General features: G+C 41.4%; 6 protein-coding genes across 13 annotated transcripts; 3 read left to right on the forward strand and 3 right to left on the reverse strand.

Annotated features, from left to right (window-relative positions):
- The first annotated feature begins 524 nt into the window (after positions 1 to 524).
- On the forward strand, positions 525 to 2,884 carry emei (transmembrane protein 161-like emei). Its single transcript, XM_017234658.3, has 7 exons — positions 525 to 683; positions 878 to 1,258; positions 1,324 to 1,619; positions 1,681 to 1,938; positions 2,005 to 2,179; positions 2,236 to 2,496; positions 2,555 to 2,884. Exons 1-7 carry the CDS (start codon positions 681 to 683, stop codon positions 2,672 to 2,674), a joined length of 1,494 nt encoding a protein of 497 aa, XP_017090147.2. The 5' UTR covers positions 525 to 680; the 3' UTR covers positions 2,675 to 2,884.
- Positions 2,885 to 2,949: 65 nt separating this feature from the next.
- Sod1 (Superoxide dismutase 1) lies at positions 2,950 to 4,317 on the reverse strand. The gene is made up of 2 exons (XM_017234659.3): positions 4,163 to 4,317; positions 2,950 to 3,562 (listed from the first exon to the last, which is right to left on the reverse strand). The coding sequence occupies exons 1-2, from the start codon at positions 4,226 to 4,228 to the stop codon at positions 3,167 to 3,169; spliced, it is 462 nt and encodes a 153-aa protein (XP_017090148.1). The 5' UTR covers positions 4,229 to 4,317; the 3' UTR covers positions 2,950 to 3,166.
- Positions 4,318 to 4,632: 315 nt separating this feature from the next.
- On the reverse strand, positions 4,633 to 11,254 carry FoxK (forkhead box K). Of its 8 annotated transcripts, none has more exons than XM_017234652.3 (9): positions 11,079 to 11,254; positions 7,586 to 8,331; positions 7,032 to 7,528; positions 6,814 to 6,911; positions 6,529 to 6,746; positions 6,282 to 6,466; positions 6,119 to 6,214; positions 5,949 to 6,051; positions 4,633 to 5,886 (listed from the first exon to the last, which is right to left on the reverse strand). In XM_017234652.3, the coding sequence occupies exons 2-9, from the start codon at positions 8,281 to 8,283 to the stop codon at positions 5,577 to 5,579; spliced, it is 2,205 nt and encodes a 734-aa protein (XP_017090141.2). In that variant the 5' UTR covers positions 8,284 to 8,331; positions 11,079 to 11,254; the 3' UTR covers positions 4,633 to 5,576. The 8 variants fall into 8 exon arrangements, with proteins under 8 accessions (XP_017090141.2, XP_017090139.2, XP_017090142.2 ...); XM_017234650.3 differs by having other exon boundaries at positions 5,949 to 6,054; XM_017234653.3 differs by having other exon boundaries at positions 4,633 to 5,883; positions 6,529 to 6,749.
- Positions 11,255 to 11,975: 721 nt separating this feature from the next.
- mRpL2 (mitochondrial ribosomal protein L2) lies at positions 11,976 to 13,067 on the forward strand. The gene is made up of 2 exons (XM_017234703.3): positions 11,976 to 12,542; positions 12,594 to 13,067. Exons 1-2 carry the CDS (start codon positions 12,068 to 12,070, stop codon positions 13,010 to 13,012), a joined length of 894 nt encoding a protein of 297 aa, XP_017090192.2. The 5' UTR covers positions 11,976 to 12,067; the 3' UTR covers positions 13,013 to 13,067.
- Ufd1 (ubiquitin fusion-degradation 1-like) lies at positions 12,996 to 14,209 on the reverse strand. Its single transcript, XM_017234702.3, has 2 exons — positions 13,955 to 14,209; positions 12,996 to 13,895 (listed from the first exon to the last, which is right to left on the reverse strand). The coding sequence occupies exons 1-2, from the start codon at positions 14,079 to 14,081 to the stop codon at positions 13,069 to 13,071; spliced, it is 954 nt and encodes a 317-aa protein (XP_017090191.1). The 5' UTR covers positions 14,082 to 14,209; the 3' UTR covers positions 12,996 to 13,068.
- A 436-nt stretch (positions 14,210 to 14,645) lies between these two features.
- Positions 14,646 to 26,590, forward strand: NaPi-III (Na[+]-dependent inorganic phosphate cotransporter type III). The gene is made up of 7 exons (XM_017234678.3): positions 14,646 to 14,787; positions 19,264 to 19,316; positions 19,380 to 20,439; positions 20,496 to 21,092; positions 24,798 to 25,177; positions 25,239 to 25,756; positions 25,818 to 26,590. Exons 3-7 carry the CDS (start codon positions 20,247 to 20,249, stop codon positions 26,158 to 26,160), a joined length of 2,031 nt encoding a protein of 676 aa, XP_017090167.2. The 5' UTR covers positions 14,646 to 14,787; positions 19,264 to 19,316; positions 19,380 to 20,246; the 3' UTR covers positions 26,161 to 26,590.
- The last annotated feature ends 319 nt before the right edge of the window (positions 26,591 to 26,909 follow it).

Consider the following 26,909-nt stretch of genomic DNA (forward strand, 5'->3'; position numbering starts at 1 on the left):
ATAATATTTTATTGAACTAAAATAAACTTAAGTTAATAAGTTTATTTAAGTAAGATATCAAGTAAGAATTTACTGCCATCATATAATGTGTACAGATCTTTTATAGGTAATTTTAATTTATTGGTAATTATGCAACCTAAGTAGGCGACAAATAACCTTTTTCGATTTAAATCTATTACTAAAAAATATACAATAAAATGCTATTTAAATATAAAATAATATGTAACTTTTTTTAAACCTAATCGTTTTTTCTTCTAGCCAAGTATTCGATACTTTCATAAGTCATGTTATCGAATTTGGCGAACGGCCACATTATCGGGACTTCCCCTAAATACAGAGACTTTCGCTAATCTATATTGTCAATATTAACGATATAAATAGAGTTTAATACAAATTGTACAAACCAGTTTTCATCATTAATAATGACTTGTCATTATTTTGAAAAATTTAAGCAATATTTGGCTTTAGCGGTACTGCGGGATTTTTTAGTTGGTTATCAGAGCTAACCGATAGCATTTGGGGGAAAATTCAATTCGGCATCTGGCAACACTGAAAGAAAATTTCTGGACGAAAATTGTTGGATTTCCGCTTTCAATTAACAATAATGAATTAATTAGCACTCGAATTAGGACAAGCCCGCGACCTACAAATAAAGCTCAACGACCAGGCAATAGAGAGCAATGGTAAGCTGTTAAGAAGTCGCAGAAATATGGAAAATTGGATATTTAGAGGCCTGCCGGCTTGCCGGAACGATAAAAAAAACACATAATACCGTAATATTGAACCAAAAATAGAACGGAGCAAAGTGGGCCAAAAATAGACAACACATGGGCTCCCTACAGAACATACCTGACCGACCTCACTTCTAATTTTTCAGGCCGTACTGGGCGCACAACTGGTTATCACCCTGGTGATGGTCAGCGTCATTCAAAAGCTGAGTCCGCACTACTCATTTGCCAAATGGATCCTCTGCCGAACCGGACTTTTCCGCTACTTACATCCCACAGATGACGAGCTCCGCTCCCGCGGTGGCGTGCCCAAGGAGAAGCCAGCCAAGGGATCTCGAAACAAGCATGCAAATGGCTCGGGAACTGTGAGCGCATCGAGTGGACAATTTCATATTCCTCGCAGCATTGAGGTCGACCTGGAAACCTCTCCAGTGCTGGAGCGTGACGTGGTTCACCTTCGCTACTTCACAGAGTACCAATGGCTTTTAGACTTCAGTGTCTATACCGGCATTGTTTATCTGGTATCGGAGGTGAGTTCCAAAACCTAAACAACTTAAATAACTTCGTTATACAATCATACTATTTCTGGCTGCAGATTTTCCATTTCTATTACCCGCTACGCCAGGAGATCAACCTAAGCATGGTCTGGTGCCTTTTAGTTATCTTCTTCGCCCTGAAACTCCTGTTCTCACTCACAGTGCTATACTTCCAAAGCGACGAATCCATCGGCGAGCGGTCGATGGTGATTGTAGCCTATCTGGTATACCTTCTAGTGGCCATGATGGTGCTCATCGTCGACGAACGCATCCTGGAGACCGGCCTCGAGGATGCCTACACCAGCTTTAACGCAAGTGCCTCCAAGTTTCTCACCGAGCAGGGATTGTCTTCATCGTGAGTTACCAATGTGAACTCCCAGTTCAGTAATATTTTTATAAGATATGTATTTTTTTAGGGGTCCCGCTTCTAAGATCGTGGTAAAATTTTTCTTAGCCTTGGGCTGCGGTCTGCTCGGATCACTGTTCACTTTTCCTGGCCTTCGTATGGCCAAGATGCACTGGGATTCCCTAAAGTACTGTCGTGGCAACCGATTGCTACAGGTCCTGCTGAATCTCAGCTTCGTGCTGCCCTTTATCCTAGTCATCCTGTGGATCCGGCCTATCAGCCGCGACTACCTAACGGTCCGCGTCTTCCAGGGCATGCAGGAGCCACTGTAAGTTGTGTGCAACCTTAAGGGTATTATGTTTTAAAGCACATTTACATTTAATATTTATTTCAGACTAAAGCCTCATGTTTTTGAGACACTGCGTCTCCTGTTGGTTGTATTCGTGGTGCTGGTTCGCTTTGCTCTTATGCCTATCTACTTGCAGTCGTACCTGAACCTGGCCCACGACAAAATCCTTGATCTACGCAAAGAGGCGGGCCGCATCACCAACGTAGAGTTCAAGCAAAAGGTAGTTAAATAAGACAAAAATTGTAAAATCGCATTTTAAACATTCATTTTTTCCAGATCTCGTCGATTTTCTATTATCTCTGCGTTGTGACGCTGCAATTCGCGGCCCCCCTCATTCTGTGCACGTATCTCACTCTGATGTACAAGAGCTTAGGTGGATTCAGCTGGACAGGAATATTCCGGGAGAGTGTTGTCCTACAGCACGAGTGTGCCGCCAGGGATGTAGAGTCTTCAGTAGCTGATTCAGAAGAAGTAGGCGAATTCAACATACTGGAATCGGCCCAATCGCTACAGGCGTCGTTCAGCAGCTTGAAAAACGTAAACCTTATATGCACCTACAGGATCTATTCCAGAGACTAACTCTTTATAATTATAGGTATTTTCCACGGAAGTTTACAAGGGCTTTTTGGGATTCGCCACTTGGTGGAGCTACTTTACGCTATTCGCCACTTCCTCGCTGGGCATTGTCTACCAGTCCTACTTCAACAAGACCTAAGACAACTGAGCTTTACTCGACCCTAACATAAACTCGTAGTCAAATGAATTATGTTCTATAGTAGTTTATTCTTATCCCACATGCATTTGATATTGTTTTCTTGTGTATTCTTATAAGAACATCTTAGTTTTCACGTCGTATTGTAAATAATACTACTTCAGTCATTGTTTATCAAGTTTTGTAATAAAGACTTCTAACCACGCTGCCCTAAGAGTAACAAAATAATGCAACAATCCTGTTATTTAAAAAAAAATAGTAGAAGAAAACACATTGAATTTTGTTCGATTTGAAAACACCATTTTATTAGACCTTAAAGGTTGTGGTTTCTCGTAACAGACCACAGGCTTAGTAAATGTATTAGATATACTCTAGTTCTCCAATGGATAGTGCTAAATAGATAACTCCATACAATTGTTTTCCCCACATCTTGGGGATATTTATTTCTCGGATATCCAGTCAAGCTCATCGTTCATCCCCCACCCGCCGATTAGATTAGATCTTGGCGATTCCAATAACTCCGCATCCAATTCGGGCACCAGCATTGCCAGTGGACTTGCTCAGCTCGTGTCCGCCCTTGCCCAAATCGTCGGCATCGGCGTGGACAACCACGGTACGTCCAATGATGCTATCGGCACCGAACAGAGTGATCTTAGAGTCGCTGATGGTGACCTTGGTGGGGCAATCGCCAGTAGCCTCAATGTTTCCCAAGTCGCCCAAGTGGCGGTTCTCATCGCCAGGGGCACCGTGCTCCTTGCCGTGTGGGTTGAAATGAGGACCAGAGGACATGCAGCCGTTGGTGTTGTCGCCAAACTCGTGCACATGGAAGCCGTGCAGACCCTTGCCCAAGCCGCAAACCTCTCCGGTGACCTTCACGGGAGCGTCGCTGCTCTGTAAAAAATAAATAATATTTAAATTTAATTATTTTTGAGTTCCTAACCTTGCCGAAGGGTAATCAAAATCATTTCTAACAACTAGTGGTTTTTATCTCTCGGTTTATGATTAAAATAAGTTTTGTAATATAATTTCAATGATATCAGAGAAGCACTCTATGATAATGCTTGCTTTTTGATAAGATTATAATTGCCTGTAAGCATGACTTGTATGTATGTACAGTAGAACCTGCTTTAACATATCTTTAGGCGAATTTTAAAACATTAAAATGTTGATAATGAATACAAGGGAACCTATATTCTTGGACAGTGCTGTTGCAATGGACCAGGACCCTGTAGGCCCCCCATGTGCCCCCATGTTAGTGGACTTATATAATTATGCATTTGTTTGATGACTAGACATAAACCGCAATGACACTCAATTGAATGCTTGACGGAATTTTAAACAGTTTTAAAGCAAATGGAAGATCGGGTAGCGGAGGAAACCGGCACTTCGACCTTTAGTACCGCGACTCGTTGTTTTTGCAGTTCGGCCATTTTTTTCTAGAAAGATTTCTAGGGAAAACCACAGACAGAACATTAAACTAATAGTACTTGCCTCCTGCTCGAAGAAAACTGTGCCCTTGGCATCGCCATTAATAACGCAAACTGCTTTAACAACCATTTTCACGTCTTATTGATTTATGTATTTATCAATTAAAGCGAAGTGAGATTTGGATTAGTGTGACCGTGGCCAGACTTTTGGAATATACCAACATCCGGCCTTGGAAATATACTAAAATGTAGTATTTTTTTTTTTAATTATGATTTCGAATTTTATGGTGACCTTATGGTGAAGGTCCGATATTTTAACCATAATTAAATAGTTTATACACTATTTTATAGAAATTTAACTAAAAACTTTAAATATTTTTGAAGCTCTTAAAGTTTACTTATATTTTGAGTATAAAAAAAATGACAAATCCTTTCTAGAAATAATCAAGACCCGAATTTAAAATTACCATAACATAAAATAAATCATATATGAGTAATGAAATTTTAATGCCTTGGAAAATAGAAACAACAAAGTTGACATTTGATTTTTCGTTTTTAATACACAATTTGTCCAAACACTTAAATGGGATTTCTTCATTAATAAGAAATAATGTGCAATCATTTCCATCTTTATATAATGTTATTGTATCCGTAAATTTGTAGATATTTCTTAATAAGTTTCATCGTTTTTGTTTTTTGCTTGTATTTTAATATTTTTTTTTTATATATATCCATATATATATATATATATATATATTATATTTAAATCGATATAGGTAAAGGTATGTAGATAGGTAATAATATTCATTCGCCTGTTTGTTTGTTACTTGTGTGGTTGGGTTGCCTTGTTACATGATTTATACCCCAATTTTCTCACGCTTCTCTTACAATTCGGTCACATAGCTATAACATCTTAAACATCAATCATCAATTATCAATCATTACAATAATCAATCGTATATATCTATTTAATTTTGCTTTGTTTGCTTGCTGCTTTACCTTGCATTTAACTTAAAATTTAATATATTACTTAGAGAGTAGCGTCATCGAGCATATTGAATTCGTCAGATGTAAAGGGGGTTTTAAATCGTAGCTTCGAATATCGGGGGTTCGAAGTTCGAAAATCGAATTTCGAAAAAGTGTTGCATGGTTTTTGCCGCCGTTGAACGGTTGTACGGCCAACGATCTTAACACAATCTCACAGTTTTTACTTGTAAAATATTTCATATCAATTTTATACAAATCTCCGTTTAATCTTCTCATTTTTTTTTTCTTTGTATTTTTGAGGTGTGTGTTTTGTTGTGTTTTGATTTGTTCCTAAGAGTTTTCTTTTTGGGGAGGGGTATGGTGTGGTGTGGTGTTGGCAAATTCAATATACAAGATGGAGATACTTTTTTGTTTTGCTTTCTAATCATTTTTTTCTGCCCATGGGCCAACTATTTGCCCTTATTCTGCCGGTGCTTCTGGATCCGCACGCATCAGAGCACCTCGGACACGTACTTGGGTCGTTTGGGCACGGTGGCCTCGCTGGCAGTAGTAACGCACTCTTCCTCGCTTGCCTCAATGTGACCACTATAGTCGGTCGGCAGCTCCTCGTAAATAATCTCTGAATGCTGCTGCTGTTGCTGTTGCTGCGCCACCGCCTGTTGCTGCTGGTGCATTACATGGTTCCGCTTGACAGCAATCAAAGCTCCCACTCCACCATTGCCGGCCCCGCTGCCCTCCACATGTCCCTGAGTCACAGGCGCATTAGAGTTTTGATTGGTAACATAGTACGGACTGCCGCTGCTACAATAAATTGTAAATATTTTTATAAAAATTAATAAAAAAATAAATATTATAAAGCTCACCTGTACTGATTGGAATTATTGGACAGCGTTTGCTGTTGTTGTTGCTGCTGTTGCGGTTGCTGGCTCTGCTGTTGGTGTGCATTCTGAGAGTTGTAGATGATTTCTGCTAAAAATATATATATTTTCTTTATATTTTTTCATAATATTAATAATTTTTAGTGACTTAGTACCCGCATCATTGGCACGCTGTTCCAGCGATAATCCCGGTGATCCAGGGGCAGATTGTAGCACTATATCCTGCAGTGGGGAGCTCTCACGCGAGTTATCTATAGAATTAGTAACATAATTAGTTACAATACTATTTAGTCTAAAGCCTAGTCTAAAGAAACTAACCCATGTGACTGGGCGAAACGGGTGCCGAGCGGGGCATTCCGTAGGGTGGACGGAAGCCCTGGCTGCTTCGCTGACGACGCTTCTTATAGCTGTGATCGATCAACTTGGCTCCACTGTCGGGATCAATGCGCCAAAAGGAGCCCTTGCCGGGCTCATCCTGGGATCTGGCCACCTTTATGAAGTACCTTCAAAAACCAAACCAGATTAGATGTTAGATTCGCTCTAAATATTTCCAGTTTCCAATTACCTATTCAAACTGAGATTATGACGTATGGAATTCTGCCAACCCTTATTTGTCTCCTTGCGGTAGTACGGGTAGTGCTTGACAATGAACGAATAAATGCCCGAGAGCGTCAGTTGCTTGTCCGGAGCGGCGGATATGGCCTGGACAATCAACTGGGCGTAGCTGTACGGCGGCTTCTCGTTATGATTGTAGCTGGCTGTGGAGGGCGTCTGGAACAGCTCCTGCTACAGATCAGATATAATTTTAATAATAGGATCTCTATGGATTTTGTTGTAATATATAACTTACCGTATTGTTGTTACTGTAGTTGTTGTAGTTATTGGGCTGATTCTGGATGAATCCCTGACGTGGACTAGCCGGACAACTGTTGGCAGCGCTTATTGTACCTATAAGAGGAGAGATCTCGTTTATTAAAAAAATAACTAATATTAACTAATCCCCCCAAACTATTTTTAATTAATCACACCCCCTCTTAGCTACAATATATGAGATGTAATTCCACTTGCCAGTTGGTGACAGGTAGGGGCTTTTTTGCTCCTTCTTGGGTATGGATATCTTGAGGGGCGAGTAGATGCCGGGTCCGTCTGCAGCGATTAGGTGGGCCGCTGCTCCCGACGGTGGTGCCGCGACAATATTGCCGCCGCCTCCGCCGCGTTGTTGCTGCTGCTGCTGATGCTGCTGTAGAGCTGTGTGGTGAAGCGGGTGGTGTGTTGCATGCGGGAGTGGGTGGTGCGCTGGTTGCTGTTGCTGCAGCGTCAGGTGGTGCGCAGACTGTTGTGAGTGCGAGTGTTGTTGCAGCTGCTGCGGTAGCTGTTGTTGGGTGTGGTGCAGGTGCTGCAAATCGTCCCGCGGCGGCGGTGTTATTATAACATTGGCGCCGGGGCCAACGCCACCGCTCACAACAAGAGATGGCGAATGTCCATGGGCAATGTCTGATGGGGCGGCGGGCACATAACTCTCAAACTCGATTCGAATCTCCGTACTGGGGAATCGGAAGTAGCAACTGCAATACAAGAGAGGAGTTTAATTTAAATAATTTATTTTTTGGGAGATTTCTTACCGCTGGGGCAACCGCAACGGATCGACATTACGACGCTGCAAGAAGTCGTCCACAAAGATGCCATTCTTGCTGAGGCACTGGACAAAGAAGGCGTGCAGCTCGGTGTTGTAGATCACCTGGAAGTGCTTGCGCGACACCAGATTGTTCTCGGCAACATTAAAGTGCACCAACGAGGTGGAGGAGTTGCGTCCAATAATGGTTACGGTGTCCGTAATAGGCAGCACCTCCTGATTGAAGCGCAGCTCTCCATATGGCGGCGAGGATGATGACGATGATGATGAGGAGGCGGTGGCAGAGGCTGAGGCAACGGCGGAGGGGATTGTGGTGCTAGCAGGTGGGTGGTTTGCTGAATTGTTGTTGCTATTGCTAGACAGCTCGGCTGCGCTATTGCTGCTGCTGGTGCTGTTGTTGTTATTGTTTAGCGCCGCCGCTGCTGCTGCTGTTGTTGCTGCACCATGGTGCAGCTGCAACATGTCCTTGGCAATGGCAACGGTGGCGGCGTCAACGGCAGTCGCTGAGGCTGCAATGCTGGTGGGTGGGGTGTTTAGTACGGTGTGTACCGTTACTATATTGTTGTTGTTATTATTATTGTTATTGTTGTTGGCGTTGGCGCTGGCGTTGTTGTTGTTGTTGTTGCTGCTGCAATTGCCGGTGGTTGTTGCTAATGTTGTGGTTGTTGTTGTTGTAGTGGCGGCCATTGAAAGGTAATCGCACTTGTCCTATGCCTCCTTACAGTTTTTGTTGGCCTGTAAATTAATTTTTTTTAATTATTTATTTTTTTTTTTTCGATTTTAATTGATTTTTATTCATATTATTCAATCTCGTCAATTTTATCACATTGTTGGGGTGCATGTGTACGAGAATCTGAGTAAAATATTCATTTCTTTCCTCAAAACAAAATACCTTGATAACATTGAATATTTTATTTGATTAAAACACCGTTACGCCAATTTAGAAAACACATTTTTATCATTTTTTTCACAACTTTTCACGCGCTTTTCGTCGTCTTTTCGTTTTGGCCCCAAGGTTTCTTCTTTTCGTCAGCCACAAATTATTTTCCAAATACACACACACACACAACCAAACTCAAAAACACTCACATTCACACACACACTCATACACGCACACACACACCAAGTTGTCGATGCCTGATTCTGGTTGCCCTGCTGACTGGCAGTTTGTCTCCCTCGCACCTCCACCACTGCCCGCCGCCCCCACCAACCGTTGGCTCCAACCACTTCGTTTCTGTTTCGGTTTTTGCTTTACTGTTTTGCTACCGCAGCCGCACAAACACACATATCTACATATATGTATGTACACTTTGCTCGGCAACAAAAACAAGCCGATTGAAGCAACAACAATAATAATAATAATAACACAACTACTACTACTACGTCGCGGACACTACGTGAGTAAACACTCGCCTACACGTACACACCTGGGCCGGAGAGAGTGTAAAGGTAAAGAGAGAGCGGTATTTTTGCGAGAGACTCACGCTTGCGCTCTCCCGCTTTCCCGGGCATAGTGGAATGGAGTGGCGTATTGCCGGTGCAAAGCAACAGAAGCGCCAATGGAAAAGTCTCATCTCTCCAATCCTCCGCCTCACATGTATCCCTCTTGCGCTCTCTCTCTTTGGCAAGCTCCAAACTCTCCACAAACTGAGATGGTGGGGTTAGGTTAGGCCGCATTTTTCATCTTCAAGAGTGGCTAAGGGTCCTGCTCCAATCCAGTCCTTGGGATGTGGAGTAGTGAGATAGAGATCTTACTAAGGTCAGCTTAGATGGAGAGTTTCAGCCCTGGTTGACAGGATATTCTTAAGACCTATAGTTTAGTTCTATAAACACCGTTATTTTAATTCCTTCCGTTCTAGAGCTGTTCCGGAAGTTCATAGATTTTCTAGAAGACCTTTACGATAAGATATAGTTCCTGGAACATGTTCCTGGAATGTTTCCAGAGATTGGAAACAATTGAGAACTTGATCCTGCATATCGTTCCCCACCCCTAGGAAGGATCAGGCTTCATTCTTGATTGGAATTATGCTGATCTCAAGGTACCTGATCTCCTTTTTAGAATCCATAACAGAAACTAAGGAGTAGTGTTTACATTTTGTTTAGTTCTTATCAGAGTTCTCTTATACGATATAAGACCCTTGTTTATTCTGAAAAAACTGTATAGTAGAGCTACCAAGTTTCAAGTCATAAACCAGTGCCCCCCGATATGATAACTTTTTCAGAGAACTGCATGAAGCTGAGAGTACCTAGGCCACCATGCACCTGCCACACAGACTGCTTGCACTGGAATCCGACACAAGTTTATTTTTCTTGCATACTTTTGAAATGATCCCAAACGATGTATACGAGTCGGGGAATCTTCGAAAAATGATCTGGTTCTTGGGATGGGTGGTGGGGGGTTGGGGGTAAATAACAAAACAACTTTTTTTACGACACAATAAACATGAACGTTGGGAACTCTGCTCGGCTCCACAATGCACACACACACACATAGACAGTCGATGGTACTGCTGCTGGTTGCCGGGAACACACACGGACCTCGCAACTGAGAACTCTCGCCCTGGCAGCCCCACATGGCTCCCCATGAATCGATCGAGCTTGCATGCATAAACATGCAAAACGAAACCAAAATAAAATTAAAGAGAACAACAAAAGGCAAACAAACGCCCATACATACGGTCATATAAATAAACACACGCAACTCGTACATACATATATATTCTCGTATGTATGTATGTATTTATATTTTTGGGGAGTACATATACAACTCTGTCTGTGTGTGTGTGTTGGGGGGTACTCGTAACGGCAATAGCGAAAGAGAAACACAATAAATAAATAAAAACACCAAAATACACACGTATTGGAAATGCGTAAAAAATGCCGCTCGTTGATTTTTCAGCTAGCAACCGACCGACCGTCCGTCCGACCGACCGACCGACTCCACCTGCGCACACACACAAACAACCATATAGTTAAAAACACACAGACGACGGATGCCTGCCTTGTCTTGTTTGTCTCTTTGTAAACACAGAAAAAGCACACTTTTCACAATGCTGCTGCTGCTACAAGGCAGCCATAGCTGCTCTCTGGTTTTCGTGTTGGCTCGGCGATTGCGTAAACTTGCCGCCCGCTTTTTTTTTCCCACCTAACATCAAAATATGTACACACACTTGAGGCCAGCAATACATACAAGCCCCAGAGGCGTCAATGTTTGCGTGCGAGCGTGTTCCAAAATAAAAACTTAATTTTTATTTATGTGCCATTTGTTGGCTACTTTCCGTTTGCTTCGCTATTGATTCTATTATTACTAATTCTCGCTCGTTTGCTGTTTATATTTTCGCCGTTGGTTATCAAACGCGTACTGTTTTTGTTGTTCTTTTTGTTTTTTCATTCCTTTTTTTGCACACAACACGTTTTTTGCTGCTTGGTTGTGTGTGTATATTATTTTTTGGTTCGCCTTGTTTATTTTTATTTTTTCGTACCTTCTGGAAAACCTTTTTGCGTTCCGAATTTATTAAATATCGCGATCTAATATTAACACTCGTACTTGGGCAATAATTTTAAGCCGATTTGTGCACTTTACAGCGTTTTTAATGTGGTTTTCCCGATTCTTATTGCAGCACAGCGCGGCGAAGGAGAAGAAGAAGAGGCCGCAATTTTTTTGCTCAGCGAGTACCGTCTCTAGCGACTTGTCTACATTTTACATTATACATACGTTTTACATGGCTATTTAAAAAAAAAATAAATATCGAACAAATTCAAACCGATATAAATAACGATATTTTCTGTAAGTTTTAAATTTAAAATAAGCAGACTTTGAGCGGGAAATTAGGGCAAATATTAAAAAATAAATTCTTACTAAATATTATAATGCTAAACAAATTGTTCTTTCATTTTTATTACTAGTCAAACAATATTCTTGCTAATATTCTTATTCTTATATAAAAGATACGACTCTGAGGTGATACGACATAATATTAATTTGTACAATAAGTGACAGAAATGGTTATGATTAAAATAGAAGTCTATTTAAAATAAAATATAGTATAAGATAGTATATTGAAATACTTATATTAAGAACTTAAACCAAATTGTAAGTTCTTTCTTAGTTCATTTATTTCTTAAAAATATAATATTTTCATACCATTATATATCTTTGTTTTCAAAACACGTTTTTCGTAAAATATTTAACATAAATATATTTTTTTTTATTGAGTGTAGGGGGGTGTAACCTTGCTGGAGCTTAGAATTGGTAAACGGTTTGTACATGGGCAATATTTTTATACATGGCCAACCTATTGGGGCCTTCTTTTACCCAACGAGTACCATCATCGGCATATCTTGCAGCGCCATCTGGAATGTTGTATATCTAAAAAGTGGCAACTCTGTCACCTCGCTATGGAATCAGCTGTTGGGCTGCTTTCGATTTTGTAACAGTTTGGGTTCTATTTCTTAATTTTTATCTGTGAAAATGCAAAGTCTAACGCGGCTGCTTAACACCGCCCTCACCCTGCAGCCCATACAGCTAGCTGGCCGGGGAGTCGTGGGCCTGCAGCAGCTGCGCGGCAAAACGAAAGTGGTGGAGAAGCCGAAACCAGGTGCCGGCCAGCAATTCCGGCGGACAGTTCACTTTCCAGAAGAATACACGGTGGAGCCACTGAAGATCACTCATCTTGCGGGACGGGATCCCGTCTCCGGTCGCTTGGTGGCCAAGGGCATTGGTGGCGGTGTCAAGCAGCAGTACCGCTGGGTTAAGTGGGTGCGTGACGGTCCCGCTGAGGGATCGCCCCAGGAGGAGCTTGTCCTCGAGGTTCTGCGCGACGGCTGTCGAACCTCCAAGGTGGCTCTGGTGGCCGTGGGAGACGAGCTCAAGTATATCCTTGCCACTGAGAACATGAAAGCCGGTGACATCCTAAAGACCTCACGCGTAATCCCACGGATTCCTGGTAGGTTTACTTCCCCAAAGATATGGATTAATCTAATCAAATTTTTAACAGTGCGTCCTAATGAAGGCGATGCTTACCCTCTTGGAGCCCTGCCCGTTGGCACCCGCATCCACTGCTTGGAGAAGAATCCCGGCCAGCAGTGCCATTTGATCCACGCCGCCGGCACCTTTGGTACCATTCTGCGCAAGTTTGATGAGAAGGTAGTGGTGCAGTTGCCTTCCAAGCGGGAGTTTGCCTTTCACCGGACCTGCATGGCCACCGTGGGACGTCTATCGAACACGGAGCACAACAAGGAGCACGTGGGCAGCGCGCAGCGAATGAGGGAGCTGGGAAATCGGCCACGCTCTGGCCTGTGGAAGCGCAAGGAGGGTAAGCACGGCCGGAAGATACGACGCCTGCCGCCTATGACTACGATATCGCCACCTGCACCACCCAAGGAGGAGGCCATCAAGCTAACTCTGCCCCTGTGATCAGGAGGCTCTATTTTAATTTCTATGTGTCACACATTATACGGCTAGAACTAGAGCTATTTGCGCGTTTTCTTCATGGAAAAGCCGGTGCCCTGGAAGCTTTCACCATCGTCTCCATCGGCGTTCCCAGATCCACCAGCCTTATCGTTCCCTCTGTCGCTAATGGGCCGAATGTTGCGATCAAATCGGATTAAACCGAACTGGAAATCATAGTCGGGGACGCCGCGAGGCAAGACTTTCTTTAGCACCGGGGTCTCTAGCTGACTCTCCTTTTTCTTCTTGCCATCCAGACGCACGCCGGAACCCTTAAAAGTCTCCACTACTTCCTCCAGAACGGCATTAGCTGCCCCGGCCAGCTCACCACCGGCTGCTCCAGCGCCGGCGCCCTGCTGCCCTGAACCCGATGCCTGAGACTCTGACTGTTCCTTGTAACCAACCGGTGCCTCGAACTCCACATTCATGTCGCATTCGATGATGCTGACGGCATTGCCAGGCTTCGTCTCCAGGACGCACAGTTCGTAGACCTTTTTGTTGTACTTGATGGCAATAACGTCGCCCTTAGTGAGGCAGGCGAAGTTGCGTAGGGCGTTCTCCAGCACGGCTTTCGGATTGGTGATGTCCAGGAAGTCGGTGCTGTGAGGCTGGAATTTGGAGAACGTGGCCACCGGCAGCGAGACGCTCTCGATATTCAGAATGTCGCCCTCTTCTAGCAGAAGATTGTCCATCATCCAGTAGGGCAGATAGCACTTTCCCTCGTCGGCAACGAACTCCAGGACACCGGCGTGTGAGGATCGGGATTTCTTGCCATTGATAAGCTTGAACAGCATCGGGTATTCCACGTTCAAGCGAGTGAGAGTGTCCAGCGCCGAATTTGGCATAATAACTATAGATCGGGGTTATTCTAAAGTGTTTTCTAGTTAGACATAGGCATAGTTTACTCACTTTTGCCCCCCTTTTCCACATCGGAGCGCTCGTTTCCGGGCAACATAGACACGGAGAAGCATTTGTAAGCGGCCGTAAAGTTACGTCCCTCTGGGAACATCATATTGAAACCGCTAAAGTGGAACATAGTGTTCAAATTCACACCCCGATTTTTAAATGGAATTTTATTGCCCCGATCTTAGGGGGCCTAAATTTGGTTGCTTTGTTATATATATTTTGTTTTAGTTTCTGTAATGTCACGGCTGCCGTGAATGATGCGGTCACACTACCAAACTAAAACATACGGCTCATTTTCTACATAAACCTTACATGTAGATAAGAAATGTAATGAAAGTGGCGCCATCAATAAACTAATTAAATATTCTAAATAAAAAAGGGATTTTTATTTAAATAATATACTTTGTGCTTACAAATTGATTCTGTTTAGTAAAATAATCATGGTATCATATTCCAAATCCCTCAAAGTATTAAAAATATTTGTATAACTTAAAGTTGAGGGTCTAAACATTATACATTGCTTGTTTATCTTTTAAATAAAGAACATTTTTTTTTAAATAAATGGTTTTTGGAAGAAAAGATTCTAAGGATTACCTTTTGGATGGTTTTTCACATCTCAAACAATTTTAAAAACTGGCAAAAAACAGTGCTGCCAATCATGTTTAATCGACAAGAAATTTACGATAAAAATATTTATCTCTTTTTCCAAAAATATCGATGTTACGATAAACGTATATATCTTTCCGACATCCCTAGCCGGTGGTTGCGCGCGACTTCGTCCCGCTTAAATAAATTCAATAAAAGAGTTATTGATTTGGAAAAGTGTTGCTGTTCAAGTGAGTACCCAGAGCAATGGACAGTTCCTCGATTTTGTCTTGAAAATAATTGTCAGTGGACCGATTCCTAGTTTTGTCAAGCTTTTCGAAAAAAAAGTTAAAAGTCCCAGTGCGCGTTCTATAGGTGTGTGCTTGTATGCGCGGATATCCTTGTGTATCCTTGTAGTCTGGCTGGCGCCGCGTGTTTTTTTGCGTAGGTTTGTGGGTGTGAGAGATTTTCACCATAATATTTCTCTAAATATTTTAAACATACGAAAACGACAAAAAAATCGGTGCAATTGATTTTTAATACAAATAACCGCAAACATTTATTTGACTTTGGTTTGATTGGAAAAATCGATAAAGTGAAGAAAAAAATAACAAGAAAACGGGCAGTGTGGGTGGTGGGCGAAAGGAAAGTGTTTTGTATTATTTTTTGTTTCGTAAATGTATTATTTTCTATTGTAAGGAGTACAGTTACTTTCGATATTGGTCATACAGTTTGAGAGCCATCGCAGCCATGTGCAGCTGTTTTCAAGTCGCCTTTCTTTGTTGTGGTTTGTTGTTGTTGTTGCTTCGCAGCTGCAGCAGCACCCAAAAGCAACAGCAACATAAAGCCACCCAAAAAGGATATGACATGGGCGCCCTGCGCATCATCATACTTCTATCCTTGTCTCCTCTCTTCTGGCAGCTTCCAGACGAGACTCTCCCGGTCCTCCCCACTTTCACCTTTCTCCTCCCTAACCGCAAACTCTAGGTGGCATGATTCACTCTCAAATCTGTTCAGGATGTGTATAGTTTTTCTATATTTTGGATGATTTTTGCTATAAGGATGCTTGAAAAATTTTAATTTTTGAAAAAGGAAACTAATTTTTTTACAGTGGGGTATAAATCCACAAAGTTTAAAAAAAATCTTATAACTATTTTTTTTAAATTTATCTTTATTTAAGTCCATATATTTTTCTCAGGTTAGATAAAAGTTTTAATATTTAAAAACCTCCGAAAGTAATAATATTTTCTATAATATTCAAAAGTATTCCACTGTGCATACAAATAGAAATAAAAGAAAAAAAACTTCAGCTATTTTGTGTACAGTTTTTGTGTCTGAAAGCTAATTTTAACAAAAAGCCAAGTGGAGCAACCAGATGAAAGTATTTAAACTTTAATATATGTAATCACAATGGCTCTCAAACTTTAAACAGTGTGAATTTAATTTTTGAAAAAATCTTATTTTTTTTCCAAATATTTTTTTTTACGTCAAACAAAGAATTTGTAAATCCAAATAGACGGTTCTTTCTTCTGGCCGAATGATATCATGAGTAAAAGCTGATTGGTTCGGGCCATGAACGGGTAGTTGGGTGGGTGGGAAACTGGACCAGTGGGTGGTGCGGCGGTGGCAGCAACCCTGCAAGGTCAAAGCGTGTACACACTCGCTGCCGGATGGAAAGTGTTTTGCAAATTAACCCGATGCTGTATTGCAACTTGCGAAATTTTGTGAAATCTAGCAAGGGCTTGTAACTGTACTTATTGGGTTTCCAAGGCTTCTATTATAAAGGGTTCTTTAAATTTTTTATAAATTTAATTGATACATCTGTGAGTTTTTAAAGAATTTTCTTTATTATAACAATTTAGTTATCTAAAATACACAAAATCTCAATTATTCAGAAACATTTATAGATTTTTAATTATTTATTTTAAAGTTAGACTGTACATTTTCTACAAAACTTCAATATCTTTTCTGTTGCCAGGCGGTCAAAAAAAAAAAGTATTGAATTGGAATGGGATTTCTATACTCATGCGTCCATATGTAAATATCTATATATATATAGCTATACAACAAAACATTAATTCCTCGCCGACATACCTAGTTATAAGCATATGTATGTGAAATTCAATGAGCCGAACCAGAGGAGCTTTTTGTTGTTTTTTTTTGTTCTCCGGCGCCGGCAAAAATATTCTTCAGGTTTTTTTTTATTTTGTTTTGTTTTGGTTTTTTTTTTTTTTTTATTATTTTGCCATCCACACGTTTTAAATATCAGCCGACAAACTCGTGATTCCATTTTAGGATCGCGTGTGATGGAAAAAAACCTTAAAAAGCCCGAAAGAAATGCCAAAACAAAGTTCAAAGTCTGGTGATGAATGTTTAATGGTTTAAAAAAAAAGCAAAGGGGCAATAATATTTGCGGCTTTATTTTTTAGCCTATCTTTTAAGTTTTGTACAGTCACACGTGCTGGAAGTAGTACAGTGGATAGAAATGAACAAAAAAGTGATTAAAAATAGTTTAAAAAACATGCTAAAGAATTTTATATTTATATTAGATAGTTTTAGGTCTATTTTTATAAATTAAGTTAAAAAAAAATACTTAAAAACTTGACTATTTTAAAGCTTTTACTTGTAATTTGTTTTTAAATGGTATTTTATTCAATTATTTAAAGTGCTTGTTAGAGATAAAAATTGTATTTAGTTAGCTAATTTTTTGTTTAATTTTTTTGAAAAAAATGTTTCGATTTTAAAGTTGATTCTTTAAAAATATTTTATAAAAAATCGTATTACTTAAGTTTTTTAAAGCTTTTACTTTCCAATTGTTTTTAAATGTTATTTTATTTTATTATGGCACGTGCTTGTTAATTACTACAATATATATTATATAAATAATATATACTATTATATATCATGTGTATTCTACACCCTTTCATACCCGAGAGCATTTCCAATTGGATTCAGCTTCCAATGGGATTCAAAATAAGGGCCTCTACCGCGCAGTTTGGCAGCCGCTGGATGAGCTGTAAGGGGGTGGTGTTAATTTAAAAACTTTAGCCCGTATTTTGCGGCAGCATGACCTTGAACTTGCCGCAAAAAAAAAAACCACCCCGTAAGGCTACAACAAGTGGATATCGCATTAGGGGTGTATGTGTGCAGCGGCCGCTATTGTCCGTCCCGTCCTGGAGAACGAGCTCCGTAACAGGTCTTTTAATTCGCCCACCACCACCACTACCACCCAATCCAATGGCATGGGCTTGATACCAACGTCCTTGGGCAACTGCGGCAAATTAAATCAATATTAAATGCAGTTTTGTGTGTTGCCGTGGCAGTTGCAATTGCAGTCAGTAGTCAGTAGTCAGTAGGCGGCAATGTCAAGGTTCAACATGACGCGGGCTAAGTGCATCAAACACTTGGAGAAAATTATTTAAAAAGTTGAGAGAGAGTTTTAAAAAGATTAAGTTTTATTTAGATATATCGTATCTATTTGGATATATATTTTTTTTAATTTAATATAATTTTTTTAAGTGTACTATAGGCCATCTGTTGTGTTTTCCACTCGCCGTCCAATCCATTTTAGTTTCATTTCCATGTCATGCTACAGCAATCGAATTACGTGCCTACTGCCCCAACCTCCTGCCCCTGCCCATCATAAACCACCCACCGCCCACTCGGCCTTTCTAACGGTCCATTTCAATTACAAAACTGTCCAGCTAAAAGGCAATAACTGTAATTTCGCAATTATTAATCTAAGGTTTTATATTTATTTCATCATGTATTTAATAATAGAATATTTTACAACATATTTGTCCTAAAACCATATAGCTAGAATTTATGAGTTATTGGTTTCCCATAACTCTCTTTTGACATTTTTATTTCATGCCCTTTCACTCGAGGTCGTCATCAGTTTTTCATCATTTTATTAGCTTTTATGGAATACTATGACTTTAAAACTGTGCTGTTGCGTGTTGGCGTATTTTTAGTTCAAAAGTTCAAAATACGCCACCAAATTGGAGGCGATTACCACAAAACTATGATTGTTTCCTACCCATTTCTATTGTGAGAATTTGCAAGGAACCGACGTGGGGTTAAGGGGCATGGAAAATGGGGCATGCTTGTGGCACGCAAATATGGAAATTTCGCGACCATACATCGCAGCTTAATCAGCATAAAGCACTGCGACCTTGCCACGCCGTGGTGTCAGCCATTGTCCTCGTTATTTGCCTCAAGCGCCCTGACCTCTAACCCCACACCCTACCCTGCCCTGGGCCTGGGCGTCATTTGTCTTCCACTTGCCTACGGGTGGGTGGGTTTTCTTGAATAATGTTTTGTGTGGGTGTGGTTTGGTTTTGTTCTTAGAACGAAATTGTTTGTTTTTTTTAACCTTTTTTTTTGAAAAAGAATAAATTACATTATTGCTGGCCCAGTCATTGATCTTCATTATAGGCAATGAAAATCTATTGTTTGTTGTTACAACAATCTAAACAATAAACAAAACAACAGCATGCGACAATTACCTTTTCAATTGCGAATTTTTCATTTAAATTGTTAAAGTTCTACATAGCTGATGGATCCACGTGAGTCAGGAATCCAGATAGATCTGGAAATAAACAAAAAATATTTGAAATCAATTGAAAAACTTATTCAAATGATTGTTTTCTGGTTCAAACCGGTCTAAAGTGATTTTAAACCGATGATTCAAATAGCTAAAATTTTATATATTTTATTTCTTATAGACATGGTGAATAATTCTCTACGGTGGATACAATTTTGCTACCCCAAACGTCAGGTAAGTGGGTTGAATTTTTATAATTCCATCATATTAATTAATTAATTTTTTTATTAATTTTAGTTTGCCAACTCGACAACTCTTAAATCCTACTCAACATAACAAGAAACTTATTAGAATTAACAACAACCAACACTACTCAACACAACTCAACACTTACTCAACAACAACATCATCAACAACAACAACAACCAGAATCGTTTAAATCCCAAAAAGTAATCCCCAAATATTACTAAAAGGAGCCATCCAAGGATTAAACGAATGCCAGTTCAAGAGTAACCATTGAGTCTGTAGAACTTGTCAAAGTCGAGCTTCGAATTCCATCAATTAGCCCGACAAGGAGAAGGATTTTAATTTGGAATTATAAAAGTTTAGTTTTTGGTGTTTAGTGTTTAGTGTCCTGTCCAGTCCAGGATATATTATTCGTATTATTTATTGCATTAATTAGAGACAGGGCTGAACCTCAGCTTAGAAGTTAGAGGCTACACCCCCACGCCCCAATCGTAAGGGCTAAAACATTTCAGGGTATCCTAGTTACTTAAGAGTTACGCACCTTGTCAGGTCCAAGCGGCGAGTTGTTCCCCAATTCTCATTATGAAAATAATGACAATGAAGTTTAAGCGCAAATATGGCTGTTTAGAGAATATTTGAAAAGAATTTCTCACCTAATTAACCAATTTTTGGATTTTTTGTTCGACCCTCATTTGTTACGTAGTCTTTGTATTTTATAAGTTCTCAGCGATTGTTTTGCAACAAATCCATCACCCACCACACAGTTAAAACCAAGTCACACCACACCCCCATTCAAGTTTTAGTTCAGTTTTTAAGGATCAAGGATAGTACTTGACTTTTAGTTAGGGTTTGAGGAAGTTATAGAGGTTTTTTGAGGGACAATTTTGAAGTACATCTAACACCTAACACCGATCCATAATGGAGAGTTTCTCGCCGGATCTACTATGGATGGTCGTCATCGGCTTCCTGATCGCCTTCGTCCTGGCCTTCGGCATCGGCGCCAACGATGTGGCCAACTCCTTTGGCACTAGTGTTGGCTCAGGAGTCCTTACCATTCGACAGGCCTGCGTCTTGGCCACCGTTTGCGAGATATCCGGTGCCGTTTTAATTGGTAAGATTTCAGTTAAGAGACGATAAGATCCTCTTCTAAAAATATCCTCCTTTCAGGCTACAAAGTTTCGGACACCATGCGCAAGGGCATCCTGGAGGTTGGCCTGTACGAGGGCTCGGAGGAGGTCCTGATGCTGGGCTGCGTGGCTGCCTTGGCTAGCAGCGCTGTATGGCTTTTGGTTGCCACCTTCATGAAGCTGCCCATCTCGGGCACCCACAGCATCGTTGGCTCCACCATTGGCTTCTCTTTGGTGGCCCGGGGTGTTCAGGGACTTAAGTGGTCCACCCTGGGCACCATCGTTGGCTCGTGGTTCATCTCGCCGGTGCTGAGCGGTATTGTGAGCATCCTCCTCTTCCTGGCCATCCGCCGGTTCATCCTTCGCGCCCAAGAGCCGCTCAAGGCCGGGTTCCGTTCGCTGCCCATCTTCTATGGCGCCACCTTCTTCATCAACGTGATCAGCGTAGTGCTGGACGGACCGAAGTTGCTCTACATGGACAACATCCCCGCTTGGATAGCGCTCAGCGCCAGCCTGGGCCTCTCGCTCCTGGTGGCGATGCTCACCCAGATGGTGGTGGTGCCCCTGCAACGTCGCAAAATAGCCAAGCGCCTGCGTGCCGAGAATCCAGTCAAGTTCAACTTTGAGGACTCAGTGGGTGAGTTTAAAAAACATAATATTCATTTAAGAAATTTCCCATTTTGTTATAAAATATGGAATAGATGTTACCGACCTGTGTTTAGGTAACCTAGTTAGATGTGGAGTTAGATGACACTTTTAGAATCGCGACTAAGCAAACATAATACGGGTCATATGAAAATATTTGTTTGAAACCAACAAGCTGGTAGCTTCTTCCAAGTATTTCGGTTGGGGTATAAATAGTCCTCGTTTGGCCAGAGAAGGTACATCAGTCCCAGTACTCGAAGATACATCACAAGATGCGATTCCAACTGGCTTACTTCCTTGGCTTCCTGGCCCTTGTTGCCACTATCCTCGCCCAGACCTCCACCCCCCCGGATCCCACAACCCCACCCGCTTCGCCCACAACACCCACCGATCCCAGTACTACTCCTCCGGCCAGTCCAACCACGCCCCCCGCCTCGACTACGCCGCCTGCTACACCTCCTGCATCCACTGATCCTACCAGCAGCACTCCCGCATCTTCCACTGCCTCCACTACCGCTGCTCCATCAAGCGGAGGAGCCAAGAAGAAGAAGCGTACTGTCAAGTCAAAAACCGTGACAAAGCTGCCCAAAAGGATAACAAAAATTAAACATAAGAGATCTCGTGGACGCAGGTCCTCCCGGAACTAAGATAACTCAAGGATTCAGACCTTCGCAGACCCCCGAAAAACCGACCCTCGATTACCCATTGTTGTTACCTTTTTTTAATTTTAGTTTTAATTACATTCTTTAATAAAACATTTATTTCTTGCTAATCCTAATATTTATGTTCGAATGGAGTCTCAAATAACATCATTATCTCTTACATTTTCCATTAGATCCCTGAGGGAAATAGATTAATCTTTTTCCCCATCGATTTGCATTAAAACCTACAGCAATAGTGGGAGACATCCGTCCCCAGAATGTATATATATTCATGACCAGGACCACCTCCTGAGTTAATTTAAGCATGTCTCTCTGTTTCTACGCGAACTAGTCTCTTAGCTTTAAAGCTGTAGAGATGCTTCAAACTTTGCACGAAGTATCTAAGTCGGAACGGCTGGGATCGCCCGGCTATATCCTATAGCTGCTATACGAGGTGTGTTCAAAAAGTAAGGTGACTTTGTATTTTCAAGAAAAACTATTAATTTATTTATCAATATTTATGTTGTCCCCTTCAAAGTAATCCCCCTCAGATACAATACACTTATGCCAACGGTTTTTCCAATCCTCAAAGCACTTCCCATAAGCACTTTTCGGTATAGCCTTGAGCTCTTCCAGCGATACAGTCTTTATCTCTTCAATCGTTGCAAATCTCCGTCCTTTGGTTTGGTTTCGATATCATAACCATATACCCATGATTCGTCACCAGTTATGACCCTTTTGAGTAAATCTGGGTCGTCGTTGACGTCATTCAACAGCTCTTGAGCGATGCTCATGCGACGGTTCTTTTGGTCAAAATTCAGCAATTTCGGAACAAACTTCGCTGACACACGACTCATACCCAAAACGTTTGAAAAAATTTCATGGCACGAGCCAAGCGATATACCGACATCTTCAGCAACTTCTCTGATAGTGATTCGACGATTTTCCAAAACAATTTTCTTCACTGCTTGAACGTTTTCATCAGTTGTAGACGTGCTTGGGCGTCCAGAGCGAGGCTGGTCATTGGCATCTTCCCGGCCATCTTGGAAGAGTTTGTACCACTTGTACACATTTTTTTTACTCAGAACAGTTTCACCGTATGCCACTGTCAACATTTCAAGTGTTTCAGAGCACTTAATTTTATTTTTTACACAAAATTTGATGCAAATCCTTTGATCCATATTTTTCGATAGCAAAAAATCGCCGAGCTCGCAAAATAACTTGTAACTTTACGCCTCTCACAACCAAACAAAAGAGGATGTTCCATTGAAACTTGGTACAGATGTTAGGGAAGAGTGTACCAATATAACAAAACAAAAAAATCGATAATCGAAAATATGTTGCCCGCGAAATTTGAAAAGTCACCTTACTTTTTGAACACACCTCGTATAACTAATTCATGGGAAATGGCATAACTTTGGTGTTTTTCAAGTTAGGGAGTTAGTTAGGGAGTTAATGGCTCATAGTTATTCTACTTTTGGCCAATCGATATGAAAGGACAAATTAGATTAGGATCCTCTGTCTATATCATATAGCTGCTCTATAACTGAAGGATCGGAAATGACCACACTTTGGCATTTCTAAAGAGAATTTGAAACTTATTTTTGAAAATTTTCGATTTCAATAAATTGGTTTTATTATGAAATTATTTTATTATAACCGATATTTGAAATATCCGATTAAGTGCAATGATATCACAATTTCGGCTCCGCCCGATTTTAGCTTTCCTTTCTGGTTTTTAATAAAAAACGCTTTCGAAATCGCTGATATTGCTTTATGATTCTTATATGGTCTCTATGATATATATATCTCTGTTTAATTTGCATTGATCCTTAATGAACGATATATTATGAAAATAGAATTATTTTTCATGTATTTTTGAAAGAAAACAATTTAAAATTCCTGGATGTTCCTAAGAATCTTACAACTCCCCGGAGAAAACACTGTAAGAAATTATCCCTGAAGACTATCCTATATTATCCCTTATTTTGCAGACTTTAAAAATAATTTACTCTACTAGTCTTTGAAGTAAAGTAATTACCTATATTATAATCAAACTAAAATCTTATCTCTTATAAAATCTTATATGTAAGCGTATCCAAAGTCCCTTGATTTCTAAGATAAAAAAAAAAATTCATATAGTAGATCACCCGAACAAAAATAACTTTAAAGTTTGGATAATATTTTCCTTTTATTAATGCAATTTAAAATCTAAGAACAGAGGGATATCAAATCAGGGGGTTTGCAGCAGTTTCGGGTGGTTTAGTTCCTTAGTTTCGGGTGGATTCAGAGCGGCGAGAGTTCCTGCGACGGGAGCTGTTGCGGTTGGATCGGTTACCACCATGAGTATAGTACTTAGTCCTACGTGGACCCCTCTTTGTCTTCTTCCTCCACGTACGCTTGGTTCCCTTTTTTCCAGTTGAGGCTTTGGTAGTGGAGTCCGTGGAGGCAGCGGTAGTGCTGCTGCTTGAGGCATCTGTGGGTGCCGGTGTAGCAGTGGTGGGATCAGTGGGAGTTGCTGCGGGATCAGTGGGGGTAGCTGCGGGATCAGTGGGAGTAGCAGAGGGATCAGTGGGAGTAGCAGAGGGATCGGTGGGAGTGGTAGGGTCCGTTGGGGTGGTCTGGGCACAGACACTGGCGACGAGGGCCAGGAAGCCAAGGAAGAAAGCCAGTTGGAATCGCATCTTAGTCTGTATCTTTTAAAACTAACCGTGATATGACTTTTTAGCCTCAATAGCATAGTATTTATACCCGAATTGATGAGGAAAATGTTGGCGGATTGTTTGCTCCAACCAAACACCCGAAGAATAAGCCTATGTGTGCTCAGTAGCGATTCGCCATATGGCATCGGATTCGCAACAGAATGGGGTTGATGGAACAATGAACGCCACCATCTATTTCAACACCATCGATATTTGGCAATAGATACTTTGCAAAGTCAACAAATTATACAAATATGGGCTATAATACCAACTTTATTCAGCTTGTTGGCGAATAAATATACAAATAGTTGGCGAATTATGTGTTTTTAACTCAATTCCGCTTATTTATTTTAGAATCCTCTCCGTCGGGAAGCCCCAAGAAGCAGCGGCGTCCTCTGTCGCTGGTCAGCGAGGGCAAACCCCTGCCCGCCATCGCCGAGATCACCGAGCTGGTCTCCTTGAGCGACAACTCGCCCAGGACCTTCAAGCTGGCCCCCTTCGGGCTGGCGGCCAAGAACAACAACGCCCCCGGCGAGGAGTACAAGATCGATCCGCAGCTGATCAAGAAGGCCGAGGATCTGCTCGGCAAGGCCAGCCTGGACAACACCGACCTGACCATCACCAGTCTGAACTTCATCGACGAGCAGCAGCAGCAGCAGAACCAGCAACAGCAAAACGGGCGCAAGCTGCAGGAGTGTTTCAAGCGAGTCCAGTCGCCCAAGGAGGAGCCAAAGGTAAGTAAAGGTCATGGAATCAAAGCAATGGACAGTTTATGACATTCTTGACAATTTCTAGAACAAACCCCATGCCAGTGGATCGGATTCGGGAGCCGGAAAGGAAACGGGAGCCACTGCCAAAGCCACCAACAACAACCTGCAGGTGGTGGAGAGCGGCGGCAGTCTGGATTTGATGATCAGCTCCACGTTGTCGCCCAACTCCAGCAAGGTGCCGCTGATTGAGAGCAAAGAGGCGCTGAACGAGCAGGAGGACGAGTTCAAACGGGCGGCGGCCGGAGTACGAAGGGCCAGCGGCGGCGAGGAGACTCCCGAGATCTCCATGCTCTTCTCCTTCCTCCAGATCCTGACGGCCACTTTCGGCAGTTTCGCCCACGGCGGGAATGATGTTAGCAACGCCATCGGTCCCCTAATCGCCCTCTATATGATCTATCGCGAGGGCTCGGTTATGCAGCAGGCGGAGAGTCCCATCTATATCCTGATCTATGGTGGCATCGGCATCTCCGTGGGCCTCTGGCTGTGGGGCCGACGTGTTATTGAAACCATTGGCAATGACCTCACCAAAATCACCTCATCGACGTGAGTTTTCTTACTATTCCCACCATAAACTCCACCTTTATTGTTTATATTTTTATTTTAGTGGCTTCACTATTGAAATTGGAGCGGCCATCACCGTACTGCTGGCCAGCAAAATTGGTTTGCCCATTTCGACTACTCACTGCAAGGTCGGTTCGGTGGTTTTCGTCGGTCATGTCAGTGCAGCCGGACGGAAGAAGAATCAGCCCAAAGGCCAGGAAGGATCGGAAGTTGAGAAGGTCGCCCAGCCGAATGAAACGCCTCTGGCTGATGGCAGTGTCGATTGGCACCTGTTCCGGAACATCGCCTATGCCTGGATTGTGACGGTGCCGGTTACGGCTCTGCTGAGTGCCGGAATAATGTATGTGCTCTGTGCGATCGCCGTGGATGACATGGGCCGGGACTAGAGGCCGGAGGCTGCGATCAGAGCGTGTCATTCAATTATTAATTGTAATAGCATATATGCTAATAATGTTTCGTAATTGTACAAGTTGGAAAACACAAAAACCTAAGATTAAAAACGCCAGAGAAGACACAAGACAACAAGTGGGAGAATCTTAACAAAATTACTCGCCTAACTAAAAGCATTGTACTTAGCTCATAGAAAGTCTCTGATGCTAACTGATATTAATATTATTTAATACGTGTACGCCAAGCATGTCGTGATTTTATTCAATATTGATACACTGCGATTTTTGTTCACAACCGAATGGCATTTGAAACCCCGTTTGTAGACCTAGTCGCCATCCACTCGAGATATTTTTCAACTTATAATTTACACCAATCAATAGAACAGAGCAAAACACTTGAATAAAATACAAACTATGTACAACAAAAGCATTGTTTCTTAAATACTTTTATTACTCAAAATGTATTCTTTTGTTAAATTTTATTCAACTGCTGTTTTTCCTCGTTGGTTTCCTAATTTCTGTACTTTTTTTTGGTTCCGTATTCATATTTCTATGAACTTGTGAGCTCTCCAGTCCGATTTATTTACATTCCATTGAGAGCCACATCATAAAGTATTTCACTATGTAGATATATGAGAAATAAATACAAAGTTATGACATTAAGCCTCTTGTTCTTTTTAGAAAGGGTTCTTGAAATATTTGGCGATTTTTCATGTTTATTTAAGAATTAAACTATAACTAATTTT

Source organism: Drosophila bipectinata, chromosome 3L (assembly GCF_030179905.1).
Source record: "Drosophila bipectinata strain 14024-0381.07 chromosome 3L, DbipHiC1v2, whole genome shotgun sequence".
In the NCBI taxonomy this organism is placed as follows: Eukaryota; Metazoa; Arthropoda; class Insecta; order Diptera; family Drosophilidae; genus Drosophila; species Drosophila bipectinata.